At 44.5% G+C, this 21,349-nt stretch overlaps 1 protein-coding gene across 1 annotated transcript in view; it reads left to right on the top strand.

Annotated features, from left to right (window-relative positions):
- The window catches only part of TMEM255A (transmembrane protein 255A), an 81,318-nt gene that overhangs the window by 21,814 nt on the left and 38,155 nt on the right, over positions 1-21,349 (top strand). The window contains exons 3-5 of the mRNA XM_006893788.1: positions 5,221-5,283; positions 7,284-7,373; positions 20,283-20,351. Coding sequence (XP_006893850.1) covers positions 5,221-5,283; positions 7,284-7,373; positions 20,283-20,351 — 222 coding nt within the window. The remainder of the gene's footprint in view (positions 1-5,220; positions 5,284-7,283; positions 7,374-20,282; positions 20,352-21,349) is intronic.

Below are 21,349 nucleotides of genomic sequence, written 5' to 3'. Positions count from 1 at the left end.
GGCCTGTGACTCAAAGCAACCCTATGAACAATAGTTCTGAGCCCTGCCTAAACCTGAGTCAATCTCACTGTCTCTGACACACCTACCTCCATTACCCCAGTTAACGTGTCAATCCGTCCAATCCAGGGTCTTCCTCTTTTTGTACTGTCCCTCCACCCTTCTAAACATGATGTCCTCCAAGGACCAGTCTCTCCTGGCCACGTGCCAGGCAGAGGTTCAAATTCCTCATTTCCAATGAGCAACTTGGTTTCACCCTCTCCAGTACAAATCTGTCTGTTCTCTTGGCAATCCATAGTATGTTCAGTATTCTTCTCCAGCATCACAACTCAAAGGCATCAATTAACTCGTCTGTTATCTTTTGTCACTGTCCAGCTCTCTGATACATAGCAAGTAATTGAGGAGACTACAGCCGGAATCAGGTGTATCTCAGTCTCTAGACTGACATGATTGCTCTTCAGCACTCTGAGATTTTCCTAATGCAATTCATCTTTTGATTTCTTGACTGCTGGTGCTAAGAGTGCTGAATGTGGAACTTAGCAAGCTGGACTTGTTAACAATTTCAATCTCTTCTCCATCTATCATGATGCTGCCTCTTGGCCCAATGGTGAAAATCTTTCTTTTCCTGATGTTGAGCGTCAATCCATATTGAAGACTGCAGTCCTTAACCTTCTGCAGCAAACAGTTCAGGTCCTCCTCAATTTCAGCAAGCAGGGTTGTGTCATCTGCATGACACAGGTTGTTGATGAGTCTTCCTCTAATTCAGTGGTTGTTGTTATGTGCTGTTAAATCAGAATTGACTCAAAGTATACCCTCCACTGGGTTTTCAGAGATTGTAAATCTCATGAAGTAGCTGGTGGATTCGAACTGCCTGCCTTTAGAGTGTCAGCAAAGGTCCTTATCTACCAGAGCTCCCTTTCCTTAAAAATTGCAACTATAGAAACACTATATTGTTGTTGCTACGTACTGTAGACTCAGAACCAATTCATAACTAACACTCCAGTGAGTTTTCAGAGACAGCGAATTGTTCCAGAAGAGATTGCACATCTTTCTCTCGGAATAGCTGGTGGATTCTAACAACATGCCTTCAGGTTGGCAGCACAGCTTCCAATGGCCACTAAGCCACCAGAGCTCTTTGTTCTGGTTATTAGTAGTTGCCATCAAGTTGACTGGGAATCATGGCAATACTGTGTACATAGAATGTTAGAAGAATGAATGGTATAGAGTGGAATAGGATGGAAGAGAAGAGAACTATTTGGCCTGGGATTTCCAGTCCGGGAGTGCCTTGTCTATCCAGTCAATTCCATGAAGTTTCAGCTCACTTTTTCCTTCTGTACTCACTTTTGTATGTGGTTTGAATCCACCAGCTGCTCCACAGGAGAAAGATGGACAATCTTCTCCTGTGTGATTAAATACCTCTGAGAACCTGCCGGACGATCGTCAGACTTAAGGAGCACTTAGGAACACTGTCAGGAATAGTGAATGTTTTTACTTCTCATCTTAAAGCAAAGACTCTTCTTAGGGTACAGGGGTCGCTAAGTGACAAGCTGTGGATAAAATGTTAAATTAAGAACTGATTTTCCATGTAAGAAGTAATCTCTGAATTTCTCTCAATCTCCACAAGGGCTCAGAAGAGGGTAAGAGAGAACGGAGACATACTCTTGTTATGAAACAGAGCAAATAATGTAAAGTGGTACAACCACTATGGAAGGCCGTCTAACGCTTTCTCAAATAGTTGGAAATAGAAACACAATTTGAGCCAGTAATGCCAATAACATACCCTAAAGAAATCAAAGCTGTCATCCAAACAGATGTATGCACACTCACGTTTATTACTGCGTTGTTCATAATATCAAAGAGATGGAAAAAAACCCAAGTGCCCATCAACAAATGAATGGATAGAGAAGCTGTGGTATATTCACACAATGGAATACTACATTGCATTGAAAAACAAGGAACTCGTGCAATATTATTCAAAATGGGTGACCCTGGAGGACATGATGCTGAGTGAAATATCTCAGTCACAAAAGGACAAATACTGCACAGGGCCACTGTTATAAAGACAGACATAGGGAGGGGGAGAGAATGAGGAAAGAGTAGATAGATAATGAAACTACAATAGAACAGATGAGGGGAAGAACTGTTTAAAGGAATATATAATTATACATTATATACATGAGAACAATCTGGAACAAGAAGTGCATTGCAGTGTAGACTGGGGGAGGAAGAGGAGGAAAATGTGCAACAGTGAATAATTTTTTAAAAATATTTTTAAAAAGTATTTTACACCTGCTGGGTATGTTGGTAGATTAAAGAGGAAAAGAAAATTAAACCTTAAAAAATAAAAAGAAACAGAGCAAATAATAACAGGACTATACTGCTCAAATCAGGCTCAAGTTTTTCCAAGGTGAATGTCTTTAACAAGATAGTGATAATAATCACTAGACTTTGTTGTTGTTTTGTGTCTTTGAGTTAGAACCAACTCATAGCTGACCCTCCAACAGGTTTTCAGAGGCTGTAAATCTCATGAGCGAAGATTTCCCATCTCTCTCCCACAGAGTCTGGTGAATTCGAACCATATGCCTTTGGGATGGCAGGGCAGCTCCTTACCACTAGGCAGCAAGACTTCCATAATCACCTAAGAACTAGTACTTATTGAGTGCTTATTGTGTGTCAGGGGCCATCAAAGCTATTTGAACATATCATCCTGTTCAATCCTCACAAACCCCCTATATGGTATCCAGTACTGTGGTCCACATTTTACAGACAAGGAAACTGGTGGGTAGACTTGTTTGGTGTTACACAGCCGTTCAGTGAAAGAGCTAAGGTTGGAACCTAGGCAAGTGTGATAAACAGGCTTTAATCACAATACTTAATGACAATACACGTTAATTACATTAGAAATATCACCATATGGGAGACATACAGGAACATGGACTTATACTTCAGACACATGTTTTCAATGAGTTGGGAAAAGTGTGGAATGTGCTTTCATTGTCTTAAGAATATACCTAGGAGTGAAATGATTAGGTTGTGTGGGAACTATTAGGAGCACGGGTGGCATAGTGTGATACTTTTTGGGCTGCTAACAGAAAGGGTGCCAGTTTGAATCCACCAGTGGCTCTCCCTGGGAAGGGAGAAAGATGGGCAGCCTCCCCCCATAAAGATGTGCAGCCTCTGAAACCTAATGGAGGGTTGCAATAAATTGAAATTGGCTACGACAGTGGGTTGATTTTGTTGTTGTTAGGTTTTTGGTTGTGGTTTATTTTTTTAAAAATTCTAACTCCCACATTTGTTTGTGGGATGCTCAGGCTCTTTTCTAATGTGGCCTCACCATTTGATATCCTCATCAGTAGAATTGTCTTCATTGCTGTGTACAATCAGATAGGGACCCATAGCTGACCCTCCAAAGGGTCTTCAGGGACAGTAAACTGCATGAGAGGAGATTGCCCATCTTTCTCCAGCAAAGGAACTGTTGGATTCGAACTGCATACCTTAACATTGGCAGGAGGGTCAGCAAAAAGGAGGCAGACCCCCTCCACGAGATGGATTAATACAGTGTCTGTGGCAATGGGCTCAAATGTGCCAGGGATGATAAGGATGGGGCAGGATAGGACAGGGTTCAGATCAGTTGTTCAGAGAGTAGGCATGAGTTGTGCTAGACTCGACAATAACAACAACAACAACAACAACAACAACAACAACAAGCCACTAGAGTTCCCCTCATCAACATTTTAAGAGGGTTCCATTTTAGGCCTAGTTTAACTGTTGGATGGGTGTGTTCTCAGTAGAGTCTTGAAGACACAGGATATTTTGTCCTTTCCCCTACCACGCATACCCTCATGTACCACACATACCCTCATGCACCACACATACCCTCAAGCACCCACCATGCATAACCTCTCGGCTTCACTTTCTCAAGCAGGGCTTGCTAGCTGAGTGGCCCGGCAGAATGAGTCCTTGGAAATTCACGTTCATTCCTTCCCGTCACTCTCTTTCATTCTCGAGAATCAGAAGACACTCGCTCATCCCCACCCCTCCAAGCTCCTGCCCCACCCTTGAGACCATTAGATTTGCAAACCTAGCTCGAAGGCTCTCTTTACCATACTGGTAATACCATAGTGGCGCCTGAAACTCAAACAAATGCCCCAGTAAGCTGAGGTAAGGCTGCAGACCATTAGTGAGGCTAAAGAGAAATGTAACTACAGCACTGAACCTGTGTTAAGGTTTATCTGTCTCTTCTCACCACTTTTTACTTCTTCCCCTTTCCATCCTCATCCCCAGCAATCGGTCAGCTGAGATTGTCCCACTAACTACAGAGCTGAGAAGGCAGGGCCATCTGCTGTGTTGAGCCATCAACCCAGCCACTTAGACAGGGGAGATTGTTTTTCAGGGTTTTACGCTGCCATTTCTGTTCGCCCTTTAATGAATGCTTTCTGTCCATAAATGAAGCAGAGATGGAAGAAGAGATGAATAAGTGCTAACATAAATTGCAGTGGGTCAACCACAAATAGGCTTTGAAAAAAAAAAACACGTTCTTTTGGTTATTGCTGGTTTTTTCTCCTCCTCCTCTGTCCTCCCCTTCACATACCCTCCCCTACCCCCGTCTTAAAAAATTCTCTCCAATCTGAGTTAAAGTGCTTGCTGATTTCTAAAGTACTCCCTGGGCTTATCAGTACGCTGGATGCATCAAAAATTGTTCTAGCAATCCTTAGTTTGTAATCCATGCATCATAGTGGAAGGACTTGCTACAAAAAAAGAAATAAAGAAATAAAAAATAATGGCTGTGATTTAGTGCATGTTTTTTCACCATTACATGCCACTGAGTGATTCACCAAGTCACATGCCAGATATTGGATGTCGGAATGAAGATAGGCAGGCTCCAAAAAGCTGTAATTTACCTTTCCTTTTAGTTGGGAGCAGGGTGATTCATATGTACAAGGAATAATTGGCAAATGGCGAGGGGGAGCATTTTCATCATCCGTGCTGGTTTTGTGCACTGAACAGCCATATGGGGCTTTAGCATCTCTAAACCCAAAAAGAAACCCATTGGTGTCAAGTCAATTCTGTCATAGTGACCCCAGGGGCCAGGGAGCACCGTTAACATCACTGCCCTAAGTTGTTTAGCACTGCCGTAGACCAGGAGCTGGGATGATGAGATGCTGGTGTGGACAGACAAGACTGGTTTTTCCCACATGTTGTGTGTGCCTTGTTGCTTTGCAGCTCGGCTTTGGATCATTCCTTGGCATCATCGGATCAAACCTTGTTGAGAACAAGCGGCAGATGGTAAGTCTCATCACTAGAGAGTCAAGTTCTGCATCAGAAAAGCTCAATATTTCTATGACTTAAGTAACACATGGCTTAGGGCTACCAAATTGAGCCACAAATGGCACAACTACTTTGCCTTTTCTCCTAAGCCTCCAGGGAACCTGACTTCCTTGCTGAATTACCTGAACCCGATTAAGCAGCCTTGTGGGATGGCACTTGTTCTCATCTCACCTGACGCTCCCTCACTATCACGGCTAGTCTCCGTGAGCCATGAAGAGAGAACATTCTAGATCTTGTTGTTTTCCTCCTCACTCCCAAAAGGAGTGCTCCAGCCCTGCCATTGGGATTGCTGCAACCAACCCTGGTTTATTTATGAATCCTGCATCTTCTTCTCTGGTGCAGAATCTTTTGGGGGCAAATTTTTGCAGATCCTTCCTGTCCTTTAGGAAATTTCCACCTAAGGGCCTTGGATTAAGGGGGTTTGAAGCCAACCTAGGGTATTCCCCTGACCCATACATTGTTCGAAGCTCAGTGTGATGTAAGGCTGGAAGGAAAGATGAGCCTTTATCAGGATTTCAGGTCCTGACTCCACCCACTGGGGCAAGCTGCTATGATACATGCCTAGGTCAGACTGAGACTTCCTGAAGGGCAAGGGAAGACAGTCCAAATCCTAAGCATTTTGCAGTTTTATAGATCTGTAAATCAAGCCACTTGGTGAGTGGTCAGATGGAGGACTGATTAGGCTTCCCTTGTACAAGCAGTATCTGTGGCATCACAACTTTGATAATGGAATCTATTTAACAACAAGTTTAATCAGACAACATAATAGCTCCAGAGACCTAGAACTCTAACCATATGTTCTCCCCTAGCAGTGTGGGGAATCGCCCTCCAGGGAATCCTAATCGTCCTCTTCTTCCATTTCACCTGGACTGCCCCCCACCCCGGGCCAATTGTGTTTGCACTCTGGGCTTAAATTATTCAAACTAATGGGGGTGTTTTAATTGCAGAGCTGATCATAGCATTGCTAATAATGCCAATTTCGTGAACTCGTTCATTCATTATTTACCAGTTCTCTGCAGTGTTATGAAGTAAGATTTATCAGAAGAAATTTCTGCATAAACTCCCCAATGAGAAACTTTTCCTCCTGTCCTGTGGAGGTGGGAGAGTCCTATGATGGGAGTGACTTTGAATTCTTCATTCTCTGGGAAAAGCAGCTTAATGACATGTTATCTCTACTCCCAACCAACCCCAGTTCTTCTTCCTCTTGCCTCAAGGAAGGAAAGTTCAGACTCTTATCTTGTTTTGATGGCCAGCACAGGCAAATGTTGGAAGATGGTCAGGATGAACCTAGCCCTACTCATATAAGCACTTGCTACACCCACTCCCCACATTGATTTGTAGCCATGCCTTTGTATATGGAAGATAACTTGGTAGAACAATTTGTGATCCAACACGATCAAAGGATTAAGCCATCAGTTCAAACAAGCATTTCCTCCCCCATCCCCACTTCAGTGTTTCCATATGTACCACAGAGCAACAGGCAACTCAACACATATAAGATGTCCTTGACATTTAAGTCTTAATCATGTCCTTTCTCCACAGTGATTCAGTAGGCCACATAGAGTTTGTGCAGGATCTCTGAATCATTCCTGCCTTTATCAGGGGGTCACACCCCTGTCAAGTTGCAATATGAGGAACTGGACAGAGCACTGGCTCCAAGCATTGATGGTCACTGGGTTTTCCCACCTCCTTTCCCCATACCTCCATTTCCATGCAAGTAGGGGCTGAACTCCATGATGTTGGAGGTCATTTGTTTCTGACTGAAATGGGAGCGTCACATAGACAAGATTTTCCTCCACATTCTTCCCACTCCTTCTGCCTAGCTAGAAAGAACACCCCAATAGAGTAGCAGGCCAGAGGTTTCTTGGGCTGCCAGTTTCTGGGGGATTGCCCTGTCTCCCGAAGGAGCAAGAATGGAAGGCTAACAGAATCTTCTTTTTGTCTCCCACCCTCTGCAGCTGGTGGCTTCCATCGTCTTTATCAGCTTTGGTGTGATTGCAGCTTTTTGTTGTGCCATAGTCGACGGGGTCTTTGCTGCCAGACACATTGTGAGTATTTTTAGCTCCAGATTTGAGAAGAAAAAAAAAATGTGCTATCGAGCAAGGTTGCCTGGAATGTGTGCTGGGTGTTTAGCAGTGTGTCAAGTGTTATGATGGTCCAGATGAGGGAGAGGCTGGGATCACAGCCTTAAGGAGCTTACCAGTGAGATATGGGCATTGACGGATAAGCAGGCATCTAGAGAACAGAGTCTAAGCTGGAAGGTTGTACCAACTCTAAGTGCCAGAGTGGTCTATGGTGGATTCAAAAAGTAAAGGAAGGTTGTGCAGTGGGGCCTGGGGCCAGGGATGGAGCTAGAACTTTGAAGCATGAGTCATATTCATAAAGATAAAGATAAGGCCAGTGGAATAAGTGGTTGGGAATTCAGACCTGATATGTTGTGTTGGAGGCCAGGGGAAAGGAGCAGGATGCCACAGCCTATTGAGCCATGTTCCAATGGTTGATCTCGTCTTCAACAGCAAGAAGAGCAGACCGTGAACAGAGAATCTTGTTTTCTCAGACATTTAAACTTTGCTGTCCCTCCTACAGTGGCTGGAGAGTAGCTGTAGGTCTGGAGAAAGTCCTGGAGCTAGGATGACCCCCACTCAGAGCCCAGTCCTGGAGTTCAGATGCCAAATGACTCATATGGGCGATTTCATTTCTGCACCTCAAACCTGTGGTAAGGGCATTTGATCTTCGCTCTAAGGACATCTCCACTTGACTCTGCATGGGAGCCCTCAGGGTTGTTCCAGCACACTTCATTTCATACTACTCCAGACATCTGGCCCAGGGCCAGCTCCTCCATTAAGAGCAGCAGACACAACGCCTTGGACCTATGACACTTGTAGATGCCTAGGAAGATGTCATTTCTTTTCAAGTGAGAAGCAAAACAATAAGCTTTCCAGTTGAAGAGAGTTTTAATATCTAACATAGATGTATCTTTATACCAATGCCACATCACAAATGTACTCGTTATTTATTTACTTATTTACTTTTAGAAAGGAGAGAGCCCATGAAGGCAGAAAAGGAAGATCCTCACGAGATGGATCAACACAGTGACTGTAGCAATGGGCTCAAGTATGTCAGAGATGAGAAGGAGGAACAGGACAGGGCAGGGTTCACATCAGTTCACAAGGCTGTAATTGATTCATAGTCAACTCGGCGGCACCCATCAACAACAACAACAATCTAGCCCACAAACCAAAATGAAGAATAAATCTCGGCAACCTGCTAAGCCCTCTCAAAAAACAAACAAACAAAAAACAACTCTATACAACTAAAATCAAAACCCCAAACCACACAGCCAACACATCTCAAGGACTGGTTGGGAATGATATGCTTTCTTAAGCAACTAAATTCGAGCTAAAATCCACTGTCAGAATGTTCTCTGGATCAACTAAATGGTGTATTTCATTTCCATTTGGGTGAATGGTTAAGGTCATCTTAGGGGATTGGCATATGTATGGTTGAATCTGAGGGACGACCATCTGAGATAATCATGATTTCAGTTCCAACCCTCTTGTTCTTGGACCCTCCTCCAAACATATTGACAGAGGCAGAAAATACAGTGCCTCATTTGTCAAGGTTAGAACCCATCCAGCATCTTCTGAAATAGCATCTCAGGAGATCATTTCTAGGCAGAGGGAGAAACCATGAGAAGAGAAACCCTTTGGCTGATTTGCTTTCAGGACTAGATTTCTAAAAGTGAGCACCCAATAGCAGACTTCTCCTTTCACTTCAAATGAGTACAGTCATCTTTCTTGGCCTTGTTCTTAAAAAAACCCCAAATAATGTAGCAGTACATTTTAAAACCCATAATTCCACCACACTACCGTGGTAACTGTTTTCATGTTTGCATATCACTTGCCTGGCATTGCAACTTGTTTTGTAGTGTCTTTCCAGTCAATCATAATATACATGCTCTTCTATATTCAACAGGCATCGTCTTAATAACAGTAATTCTTTGTGTGTAGAGCACTTAGCTTTTCAATGTGCCTTCTTCACATCTATTATCTCATTTGAGACCCACAACAACCCTTTTAGATATATTTTAGATATATAGGGCAGGAATTCTCCATGGCAACATGGGCCTAGTGACTAGGAAAGCCTGATGTAGATTTTGGTGACATCATGAGTTAGAACTACTTCTTTTTCCGCCTTCTTCCAACTTGAATCTTTAAAAAAAATAAAAAAACCAACCACAAGCCAAACCCAGCTTTATTGAGATGTAATTCACATACCATATAATCCACCAATTTAAAGCATATGAGTCAGTGGGTTTTAGTATATTCACAGATGTGTGCAATCATTGTCACAGTGCATTTTGGAATTTTTTTTTCATTACTCCCAAAAGAAACGGTATACTTTGACTATTATGCCCCATAAACTCTCATCACTCCCAGTGTTAAGCAGTCTCTAATTTACTTTCTATCTTTCTAGCACTCACTATTTTGACATATAGAAGGAATCCGATACTACATGGGCTTTTGTGACTGGGTGCTTTCACTTAGCGCAATGTTTTTAAGCTTCATCTGTGTTGTGACATGTACCAGCATTTCATTCTTTTTTATGTCTAAATAATATTCTTTGGCTTTAATGCAGTTCCCTTCTGGTGGCCTAGGGGTGAGCAGCTGCACTGCCAACCTGACAGCATGTGATTCAAATCCACCACAATAGGCTCCATGGTAGAAAGATGGGCAGTCTCCTCCCACATGATTTACAACCTCTAAAAACCCACTGAAAGGTCAGCTATGGGTCATTTCCGACTCGATGGCATAGTATAACAACAGCAACATGGCTATAACACATTTTGTTTATCCATTCATCAGTTGATGAACATTTGGGGGTTTTACTCTTTTTTAAAATTTTTTTTTTTACTATTGACTGCCTTAAATATTTATGTGCAAGGTTGTGTGCAGACATATGTTTTCAGTCATTTTGGAAATATACATGAGAGTGGAATTAGTGGGTAATAAGGAGCCCTGATGGAGGTAGTGGGTTATGGGTGAAATGTTGGGCTGCTAACCTCAAGGTTGGCAGTTCAAATCCACCAACTGCTAGACAGGAGAAGGATGAAATAGTCTACTTCTGTAGAGATTTGCAGCCTTTGGAAACCTGGTAGAGGGCTGCTATGAGCCAGAATCAACTTGATGGCAGTGGTTTGGGTTTCTAGGAACCCCAAGGAGGCCTGGTAGAAAACTTAAAGTCTAACCAAAAAGTTGGTGCTTGCAAACCATGAATTGCTCCATAGGAGAAAAGACCTGGTAATCTGCTCCAGTAAAAAGTATAGCTTTGTCAATCCTATGGGGCTGTTCTATTCTGTCTTATGGGCTCGCTCTGAGTTAAAACTGACTTAATGGCATCCAACAGCATAGTGACCTTGTGTTTGTTTGTGAGACTGTCAGACTGTTTTCCAGTGTGCCATTACCATTTTGCATTTCCACCAGCAGTGTAGGTAGGTTCAGATCTCCCAACCTTGGTTTTTAACCTGATATTTTTATTCAGATCATTTCCCTGACTCTTGTGATTTTAATCACTGGCCTCCATCAAAGGCTGTGGGAACGGACTCACCTTACTGTTACGGGAAGGTTCCTCAGATGATCCCCTACTTGCCTCTGGCTCTAGGCTTTCTGTGCTGCCTGCAGTTCAGTGGCCTGACATAGAACTTTGGAATTAACAAGGCCTGTTGCCAGACTGGACAAATCTTTAAGGTAAAATTTCCAACTAATGCTGTACCTCCCCTAAAGCATCCTCCAGTCCTCATTGACCTTCAGGGAGTTTCGAGGAGGGCTTCCTTTACTCTGCTGGCCAGTTTAAAGGGACCTGAGGACAGTCTGAGTGGGTTAGAGTCAGTCTTTCCTGTTGTCAAGGTTCTTCGGCACCATCTTGCCATGTTCTTTTGACTTGAGTGAATAGGGGTTTCTTCTCAAGATTACTTTCTCTCACAGCTATCTACATATACCTTGTTCTTTCTTTGTCGTCTCACATGTCATTTCTTTCCCCTCTCTTTAATTAAAACATTTTTATTGTCATTGTTTTTAAGTGCCAGTGCGTCGACTATGACTCATAGCAACCCCAAGCACAATAGCTCAGAACCCTGCTCTATCCTGAGCCAATCTTACTGTCTTTGACACGCTTACCCTCATTACCCCAGTTACTATCTCAATCCATCTCATCTGGGGTCTTCCTCTCCTGCACTGTCCCTCCACCATCCCAAGCATGATGTCCTTCTCTAAAGACCGATCTCTCCTAGAAAGGGTGAAACCACACTGCTCCTCAGAGGCAAGGATTTTGGGACTCTCATATAAACACTAGCAGGCAGGAAAGTAACTTTACCTTCCTGTGTCTTGGTTTACTCTCCTGCCAAAAGGATATAATAGCAACCTACCTCTGGAAGCCAAGTGGAGAAAGATGGACCCTCTCCTGCCTTGTGATTTCTAGCCTCTGATAACCACTGGAGGGTCAGCAATAGGTTGGTTCTGACTCAACGGTGCATAACAACAATAACGTCCTAGGGTTAGAATGAAGATGATATGAAATAGTTGTTGCTGTTAGGTACCATCAAGTTACGTATGACTCATAGTGTCTCAGTGAACAGCCAGCCTGAACCCTGCACTATCCTGTGCCATCTCATCTCTGAAACACTCAAGCCCATTGTTGAAGTCACCATGTCAATTCATTGTATTGGGGTCTTCCTCTCCTTGGCTGACCTCCCCTCATCTTTCCAAATATGATGTCCCTCACCAATGAATACCTCCTACTATCTTCATTCCCAAACTATGAAAGATGAACCTTCAGCATCTTTGCCTCCAAGAAACATTTTAGCTGCACACTCCTCAAGATATATGCTTGTTTCCTTGAAAAAGGGGGTAGGGATGTGCCCTGCAGAGGGCCTGGCACAGAGTAAACACTCAATAGGAGACAATTTCCATTTCTACCCCTCTCTCCATACTTGGTCTGGTGGCCTAGTGGTAAAGAGCTGCGCTGCTAGCCTGAAAGCACACGAAATTTCCAGTAGCCAGGAAATTAAAAGACATATTGCGGTGGGAAAGTCTGCTGTAGGGACCTCTCCAAAGTACTGAAGAGCAATGGTGTCTCTCTGGAGACTAAGGTGCGTCTGATACAGGCCATGGTCTTTGCAATCACTTGTTATGCATCAGAGAGGTGGACAATGACTAGGGAGGATAGAAGGAGAATTGATGCCTTTGAGCTATGGTGCTGGAGAAGAGTTCTGAATGTACCTTTGACTGCCAAGAAAACAAACAGACTCATCCTGGATTGGGTTAAACAAGGCTGCTCCTTGGAGGCAAGGATTCTGAAGCTCTGTCTAACATACTTTGGACATGTTGTAAGGAGGGACTGGTCCTTGGAGAGGGACATCATGCTTGGGAGGGTGGAGGGACGGCGCAGGAGGGGAAGGCTCTCTATGAGGTGGATTGATTCAGTGACTGGGGTAATCGGGATGGGAGTGTCAGAGACAGTGCGATTGGCACAGGACAGAACAGAGTTTAGGGCTGTTGTACATAGGGTCGCTATGAGTCTCAAGCAACTCGACGGCACATAACAACAACAACAACAACCCCTCTCTCCATACTTGGTCTGGCAGCCTAGTGGTAAAGAGCTGTGCTGCTAACCTGAAAGCACACAAAATCCACTAGCCACTTCTTGGGAGAAAGATGGGCATTCTCCTCCTGTGTGATTGACTGCCTCTGAAAATCCACTGGAAGTTCAGCTATGGGTCAGTTCCAACTGAACGGCATACAACAACTCCATACATGGTGGCCTTCCAGATTTAAAAGAGCATGAACTCTAGTTGAGTGACTTTTCCCAAATCCCTAATTGCTTGCTCCTTCTCTGGGACTTCTCAGTGCAGAGTAGCAGCCAGAGATAGCAAGAGAGCAATCATCACACATATCTGTCCTCGTTTAGGGCATTTGGTGACTGAACACTTTTTGCCTAACCAACAGGTCAGGAGGGCACAGCCAACAAGCACATCAACATCAAGCTTTCCCTTCAGCAGGATCATAATGACTTCTTGCATTACTCAATTTTGGAAAATAAGCCTTGCTACTCTGAAGGGAGCATAGAGTATTCAAGTACACGCTCCTACATCTAGAGCCAGAGAGGAAGAAATTGAGACATTTTTACCAAATCCTACAGTCCAAAATTAGCCACACATGCAATCAGGATGCGTTAATGGTAATTGGTGACTGGAGAAGCTCAATATCAGCAGTCAAAAGTAGGCCAGGGGCAAACTGTGGGTCACATCACCAATTTCGCATATGTAGATTCAAACTGAGTCCAAAGAAAATGGGGGAAAAATCCACAAGAATCAAGATATGATTTTGAATCAATTCCATCTGAATTTCATTATCATCTTAAGATTGGTTTGAGGCATTAAAATCCAATAATCAATGACCAGATGAGTTGTGGGATGATATGAATATCATCCATGAAGAAAGCAAAAGGTCTTTACAAAATTAAAGGAGAAAGGAAAAAAATTGAAATGGATGTCAGAAGAGAGTCTAAAGATTGCACTGGAGCATCAAGAAGCCAAAACAAAAGGAAAACATGTCAAAGTGAAAGAGCTGAACAGAAGATTACAAAGGGCATCTCAGGAGAAAAAAAGCAAAGTCTTATAATGGAATGTGCAGAGAGCTGGAGTTGGAGAATAAAAAGGGGAAAACTTACTCTGCATTTGTCAAGTTGAAAGAGCTGAAAAGCAAATTTATGTGTTGCAATATTGAAAGATGCTATGGGCAATACATTGAATGGCCCAGAAAGTATTAAATAGAAGATGGAGGGAATACACAGGGCCACTAAACCAGAAAGAATTGACTGACACTGAAAAATTTCAGGAAGTACCATATGAACAGGAGCCAATGGTAATGAAAGAGGAAGTAGAGGGATTGGCAAAAAATAAGGTTCCAGAAATCTATGGCTTACTAATTAACTTGTTTCAATTAACAGATGTAGGCTTGGATGCACTCACCTGTCTATGCCAGGAAATTTGGAGGACAGCTGTCGGGCCAACAGTTTGGAAAAGGTCCATATTTGTTCCGATTCCCAAGAAAGGTGATCCAACTGAATGTGGAAACTATTGAACAATATCACTGATATCAAATGCCAGCAAAATACTGCTAAAGATCATTAAAAAACAGTACATAGATAGGGAACTTCCAGAAATTCAAGCAGGATTTAGAAGAGGCCATGGCATCATTGATATCATTGCTGATGTCAGACAGAGACTGGCTGAAAATAAGGAATACCAGAATGTCTATTTGTGCTTTGTTAACTATGCAAAGGCGTTTGACTCTGTGGATCGTGACAAGTTGTGGTTGACACTGAGAAGAATGGGAATCCCAGAGCACTTGATTGTACTCATGAGGAACGTATACCTGGAGCAGGAGGCTGTTGTGCAAATGGAGCAGGGGAGCTCTGCATGGTTTTGAATTGGGAAGGGAGTGTGTCAATGTTGTATTCTCCCTCCATACCTATTCAATCTGTATGCTGAGCAAATTATTCGAGAATCAGGACTCTGTGAAGAGGAATGTGACATCAGGATTGGAGGAAGACTCATCAATAACCTGCGTTATGCAGATGGCACAACCTAGCTTGCTTAAAATGAGGAAGACTTGAAGCATTTGTTGCAGAAGATCAAGAAATGCAACCTCCATTATGGATTGCATCTCAATGTCAAGAAAACAAAGATTTTTGTGTCATGATGAAGAGAAGATTAAAACTGTCAACAGCTTCATCTTACTTGGATCCACAATTAACACCCTTGGTACCAGCAGTCAGGAAATAAGGAGATGCATTGCAATGGAAAAATCTGTAGTTAGGAACCTCTCCAAATACTTGAGGAGTAATGATGTCAGTTTGAGGACTAAGGTGTGTCTGATTCAGGCCATGTTGTTGTTGTTGTTGTTGTTATGTGCCATCGAGTCGTTTGCGACTCATAGCGACCCTATGTACAACAGCCCTAACCCTGCTCTATCCTGTGCCAATCTCATTGCCTCTGACACACACATCCCGATTACCCCAGTCACTGAATCAATCTACCTCATAGAGGGTCTTCCCCTCCTGCGCTGTCCCTCCACTCTGCCCAGCATGATGTCCCTCTCCAAGGACCGGTCCCTCCTTACAACATGTCCAAAGTATGTCAGGCGAAGCCCCAGAATCCTTGCCTCCAAGGAGCAGCCTGGTTTAACCCTCTCTAGGATAAATCTGTTTGTTTTCCTAGCAGTCCATGGTACATTCAATACTCTTCTCCAGCACCACAGCTCAAAGGCATCAATTCTCCTTCTATCCTCCCTAGTCATTGTCCAACTCTTTGATGCATAACAAGTGATTGCAAAAACCATGGCCTGTATCAGGTGCACCTTAGTCTCCAGAGAGACACCATTGCTCTTGAGTACTTTAGAGAGGTCCCTAACAGCAGACTTTCCCATCACAATACGTTTTTTTATTTCCTGGCTGCTGGTGCCAAGAGTGTTGACCGTGGAGCCGAGCAAACTGAAGCTGTGAACAATCTCAGTCTCTTCACCATCCATCCTGATGCTACCGATTGGTCCAGTGGTGAGAATCTTTGTCTTCTTGACATTGAGCCTCAGTCCATGACCCTCTGCAGTAAGTGCATGAGGTCCTCCTCAGTTTCAGCGAGCAGGATTGTGTCATCTGCATAACGCAGATTGTTGATAGATCGTCCACCAATCATAACGCCACGCTTCTCCTCATTGAGCCCAGCCTCTCGGATAATCTGCTCTGCATACAGGTTGATAAGGTAGTCTTTCCAATTATTTGGTATGCGTCGGAGAGCTGAATAATGAATAAGGATGACAGAAAAAGAATTGATGCCTTTGAGTTGTGGTATTGGAGAAGAGCACTGAACATCCCATGGATGGCCAAGAGAATGAAGATATGTTTTAAAGAGGGTGAGGCTTTGTCTCACATACATTGGGTATGTTGCTAGGAGGTATTATTCATTGGAGAAGGATATGTGGCTAGGAAGGGTGGAGGGTCAGAGAAGTAGAGGAAGACCCTCAATCAAATGGACTGACATGGTGACTGCCACAGTGGGGTCCTGTGTGTCAGGAAGTATGAGGATGGCGCAGAACAGGACTGGGTTAAGGTCCTTTGTTCATGGGGTCACTATGAATCGTGCTCAACTCGACGGCACCTAACAACAAGAAGTCCAAAGGGCTCTGGTGGCCTAATGGCAAGCAGCTGTGCTGCAATCCCAAAGGCACATGTTTCAAGGCCACCAACTGCTCTGCGAGAGAAAGATGGGCAATCTCCTTCATGTGATCAATGACCTCTGAAAACCCTTTGGAGGGTCAGCTATGGGTCAGTTCTGAGTCTACAGTACACAACAACAACAAACTACAGTCCAAAGGGAGGGAGCTCGGGTAGCCTAGTGTCAAAAAGCTTCACTGTGATCCCAAAGGCATGAGGTTTGAATCTACCAGCTGCTCCACAGGAAGATGGGCAATCTCCTCCTGTGTGTGATTAATTGCCTCTGACAACCCACTGCAGGGTCAGCTATGGATCAGTTTTGACTACACAACAAGAACAGTGTGTTGAACTGCCAGGAAAAGGCTGTTTCCAGATGTTCAAATCTCAAGCAGCTTCTCTGGAGAAAGATGAGCAGTCTCCTCCTGTTATGATTTACAGCCTCAGACACTTAATGGAGGGTTGGTTGCTATGAGTCAGAACCTACTTGATGGATGGCAGGGAAGGGGCAGCGATGAGCTAGGAGCTGTGGTGGCACAGTGATTATATGTTTGAATGCTAACCAAAAGGTAGGCAGTTCAAACCCACCAGCCCCTCTGTGGGAGAAGGATGTGACAGTCTGCTTCTATGGCAACTGTAGCCTAGGAAATCCTCTGGGACAGCTCTACTCTGTCCTATAGGGTTTCTGTGAGATGGTTAATGGGTTTGGTTTTTTGAGATGTGAGCCTGGGAAACCTCCTTTGGCTTCAGCCAGAATCCAGGCTAAGCCAGTCAGGCAACGTGACTTCCCAGCACAAAAAAAAACAAACCCAGAACTTTACAGAGAAGTAGCTGATGGGAAGTCCTAGGTCCTTGATGGAGTGGCAGGATGGCAGGCATATACACTTGGGAGACAAGAATGTTGTTGTGGTTGTTAGGTGCTATCGAATCAAGTATGACTCATAGCAACCCTATGAACAATAGGTCTGAAGAACCCTCTCCTATTCTGTGCCATGCTCAAAATCTAAGCTGCTCAAGTGTTTTTTACTGCAGTCACTGTGTCGTTCCACCTGAGGGTCTTCCTCTCCTTTGCCATCCTTCCATCTTTCCAAGCATGATGTTCCTATCCAAAGAATAAGCTCTCCTAGAAACATGGCCAGAATATGTGAGACAAAACATCATCATCTTTGCCTCCAAGGAGCACTCTCACTGCACCATCCATGGGACATTCAGTGCTCTTCTCCAACACCACAGTTCAAAGGCACCAATTCTTCTTCTGTCATCCTTATTTATTGTCCAGCTCTAAGATGCATAGCAAGTGATCGGAAAGACTATGGCCTGAATCAGGCACTCCTTAGTTTTCAGACTGACATCATTACTCCTCAATAATTTGGAGAGGTCCCTGGCTGCAGACTTCTCCTCATCTCCTGACTGCTAGTACCAAATCTATTGATTGTGTGTCCAGGTAAGATGAAGTCATTGACAGTCACAATCTTTCCTCCATCTATCATGCCTATCGGTCCTATGGCAAGGATTTTTGTTTTCTTGATGTTGCGATGCAATCCATATTGAAGAAAATGACAAGACTAGCGGATAGAATGGGTGGCAAGAATAGGAGATGTTAAAGCACTTGTGTAGGGGAAAGCACTCCCTTGAATCCAAGGAAGATGACCATTCTTGAACCCACCAGCTGCTCTGTGAGAGACAGATGCCGCCCTTACAAGTTGCAGCCTCCGAAAACCTGCTGTGAGTCGGTTTTGACTCGACGGCAATCAGTGAGTGAGTGGAGGGAGCCCTGGCCATGTACTCCACACAGAGTTGTGCTGCTAATCCAGAGTGAGCCTCTCTGGAGGTTCGATTCCATCAGGGGCTCCATGGCAAAAATTTGGGCTATCTCCTCCCGTGTGATTGGCGGACTCCAGAAATCTAGGAGGGTCAGCTATGATTTGGTTCTGGCTAGATAGGAATGAGTTTGAGGGTTGTGTTTTGCTTGTTATGGTTTTGTCAGTGTTACTGTGGCCTATAGAGAGTTGTAGTGCAACACTAAAGGCTGCTCCTCTCTGGCAATTTGATTACATCAAGAGCTCTGAGAGAGAAAAATGGCGTCATGTCTTCTCTTCCTTGTGACTTACAATCTTTGAAAGCCAATGGAGGGTCAGATTCCTATTCAACAATGAGTTGAATTACATGTAAGGACCTGTGGTGGCAAAATGCTCACTGAGCGGTGCTGCTAATAAAAGTTAGGCAGTTCAGATCCACTAACTACTCTTAAGGAGAAAGATAGACAGTCTCCCGTGTGAAGATTTAAAGATTTACTCCTTTGGGAACCTCAGGGAGAGTCACTATCAGTCAGAACTGACAGAAACAGTGACAGTGTGGCATTTGGGTGGGTTGGGTTGGCTTGTTTTATTAGTGCTATTGGAAATAGAGTGAGAGAAGTAGAGGCAGCCGGGAAGGGATGCCAGACAAAGTGTCAGGACACTTCTGTCAAATCTTTTAAGGTTCATTTGCATTAACTGCCCCCTAATCCACCAGCTGCGCTGAGGGGGAAGGATGAGTGATCTCCTCTGTCATTTACAGCCTCTGAAAACCTGCTGGAGGGTCAGCCATGAGTGGGCTCCCAGTCAACAGCACACAACAATAAACCTGCCTTTAGGGAACTCTGGTGGTCTAATGGTAAGGCGCTTATGCTGCCACCCTAAAGGCTGGAGGTTCTAAAGCACCCGCTGCTCAGTGAGAGAAAGATAAACAATCTCATCTCATGTGATTTACAGTCTCTCAAAACCTAATGGAGGGTGAGCTATGAGTTGGTTCCAATTCAATGGCACACAACAACAACCACCACCTTTCTTTGGCAGTATCCCCTTCCACTCAGGGGGTGTTTAGTGTCTGTCCTGGAAGTGAGCAGCATGTTCGTCCGTCTGTCTATCCTCAAGCTTGCAGGCATCTGTCTTTTCTCCCCTAACTCCCATGCCTGAATGCTCCCTCACCGGGAAACTAGTCAAATCAGCAGAGCAAATCAACTGACTTGGAGCCCCAAGTTAGCTTTCTTTAATTTAGTGGTCTATTTGAAGTTTGGTGTCTTTGTCTAATCTGTGTAGCTGAGGGAGAGTGTCCCCTGGCTGCGGTGAATTAAACAGTCTCTGTAACTGCCCTACCTCCAGCCCTCATTTACTAAAGTCTTCCTAACCTGAAAAAGATGTAAAAAAGGCAGCAGGGAATGCATGTCAGTCAGCCCCAGCCCCAGCCCCAGCGCCAAGTGATAATAAGCCCTCCTCGCCAGGGCTGGTATCCTTCTGCCCTCACTGCTCCCTTTGCTTGGATGCGTGATGGTGTGATGCGATGTCGAAAGAACCTGGAGATTTGAATCTTGTTCCCTGGAGAACTCTTCGCAAGAAGACAGAAGACCAGAAGGAAAATAAAAATCACGGAGGAAATCTCAAGAAACAGCAGCTTTCCCAATTAATTTCCTAATTTCATATTAACCAGCCCCAAGAGGGCATAGCTCAGCTTATTCCTGCATTTTGATCCCAGCCTCTGGCTCTCAGGCTTCCTAAATGGGAAACTCAGAAATGAACTCAACCCACTGACTGCTCTTGGGTGTGTGTGTGTGTGTGTGTGTGTGTGTGTTCCACGCTCAAGTATCTGCTGTATTATTTTCCCAACCCCAAACCTCCCAAACCTCTCTGGTTTGCTGTTTCTCTTTCTAGGACCTGAAACCTCTCTACGCTAACCGGTGCCACTATGTCCCCAAGACATCCCAGAAGGAAGCTGAGGAGGTGAGCCAGAATGAGGCTGCCTATCTTGCCTCCTGGATTAGTCTTCTGTACTACTTGAAACCACCACCCCCGCTTTTTTCCCCCTCTCCCCACTCGTAGCTGATTTACTCAGGGGTCAGAGCACAGTGCTGATGAGGTCACAGGCAGAGGTTGCAGCCTCCTGAGGCCTGATCCCATTTACTGTCCTCTGTGGCCACAAGTTGACCCTCTGATCCCAGCTGGCAGCCTCCCAGTGTGTGGCTTTGATCCCAAGAGGGATAGCTGAGAGTACAGAAACAGGAAAACTGTCCACTGCCACCTCTGGGGATGAAGGCTCAGTTGCCTTGACTTGGTGTCCTGAGGGAAAAACAGAGAACACCCACCATCACCACCAAGGCCCTAGACCTGGCCTGAGGAGACAAGGCTTGAGTCTAACATGTGGGAGGGTTCTGGAGGGTGAACAAAGAGAATTGAGAAGCCTAGGAAATTTAGAGGGAGCTTTGGTGGCCTAGTGGTAAGGAGCTGTGTGGCCAACTTGAAGGCACACGGTTCAAATCCACCAGCTGCTCCGCAGGAGAAAGATGGGCAATCTTCTCCTGTGTGATTTACTGCCTCTGAAAACCTGCTGGATGGACAGCTATGAGATAGTTCTGATTTAACAGCACATAACAACAGCAGCAGCCCATTTTGAGGCACTGGAGAGACCGGAACTTTTGGGCTGAAGGCATGTTGGCCCCTGAAAGGACCTGTTCTAGTCAAGGTTGAACAGTACAGAGTCTCTTTTCAGTCCCATGTAGGACTCCTGGTGTTCCATGCTATCTTGGACAGAGTTGGAAGCAGTGGGCAGGGAGGCAAGGCCTGGCTCCTGGCCCTTAGCGGAAGGTTTTCATTCCAATACACAGTAATCCCTCCCCAACTGAGAGATCCCTTTATAGGCCACTCTACCACATGCTTCCAAGAGCCTCAACATTGAAAGGGAATCCTCTCAAGAACAGGGAGGAGGAGGAGGAGGAGGAGGA

The sequence above is a fragment of the Elephantulus edwardii genome, unplaced genomic scaffold (genome assembly GCF_000299155.1).
Source record: "Elephantulus edwardii isolate Elephantulus edwardi_28Jun2011 unplaced genomic scaffold, EleEdw1.0 scaffold00131, whole genome shotgun sequence".
In the NCBI taxonomy this organism is placed as follows: Eukaryota; Metazoa; Chordata; class Mammalia; order Macroscelidea; family Macroscelididae; genus Elephantulus; species Elephantulus edwardii.
The sequence above is the reverse complement of the archived record's forward strand: the minus strand, read 5'-3'. Positions and strand labels throughout refer to the sequence as shown.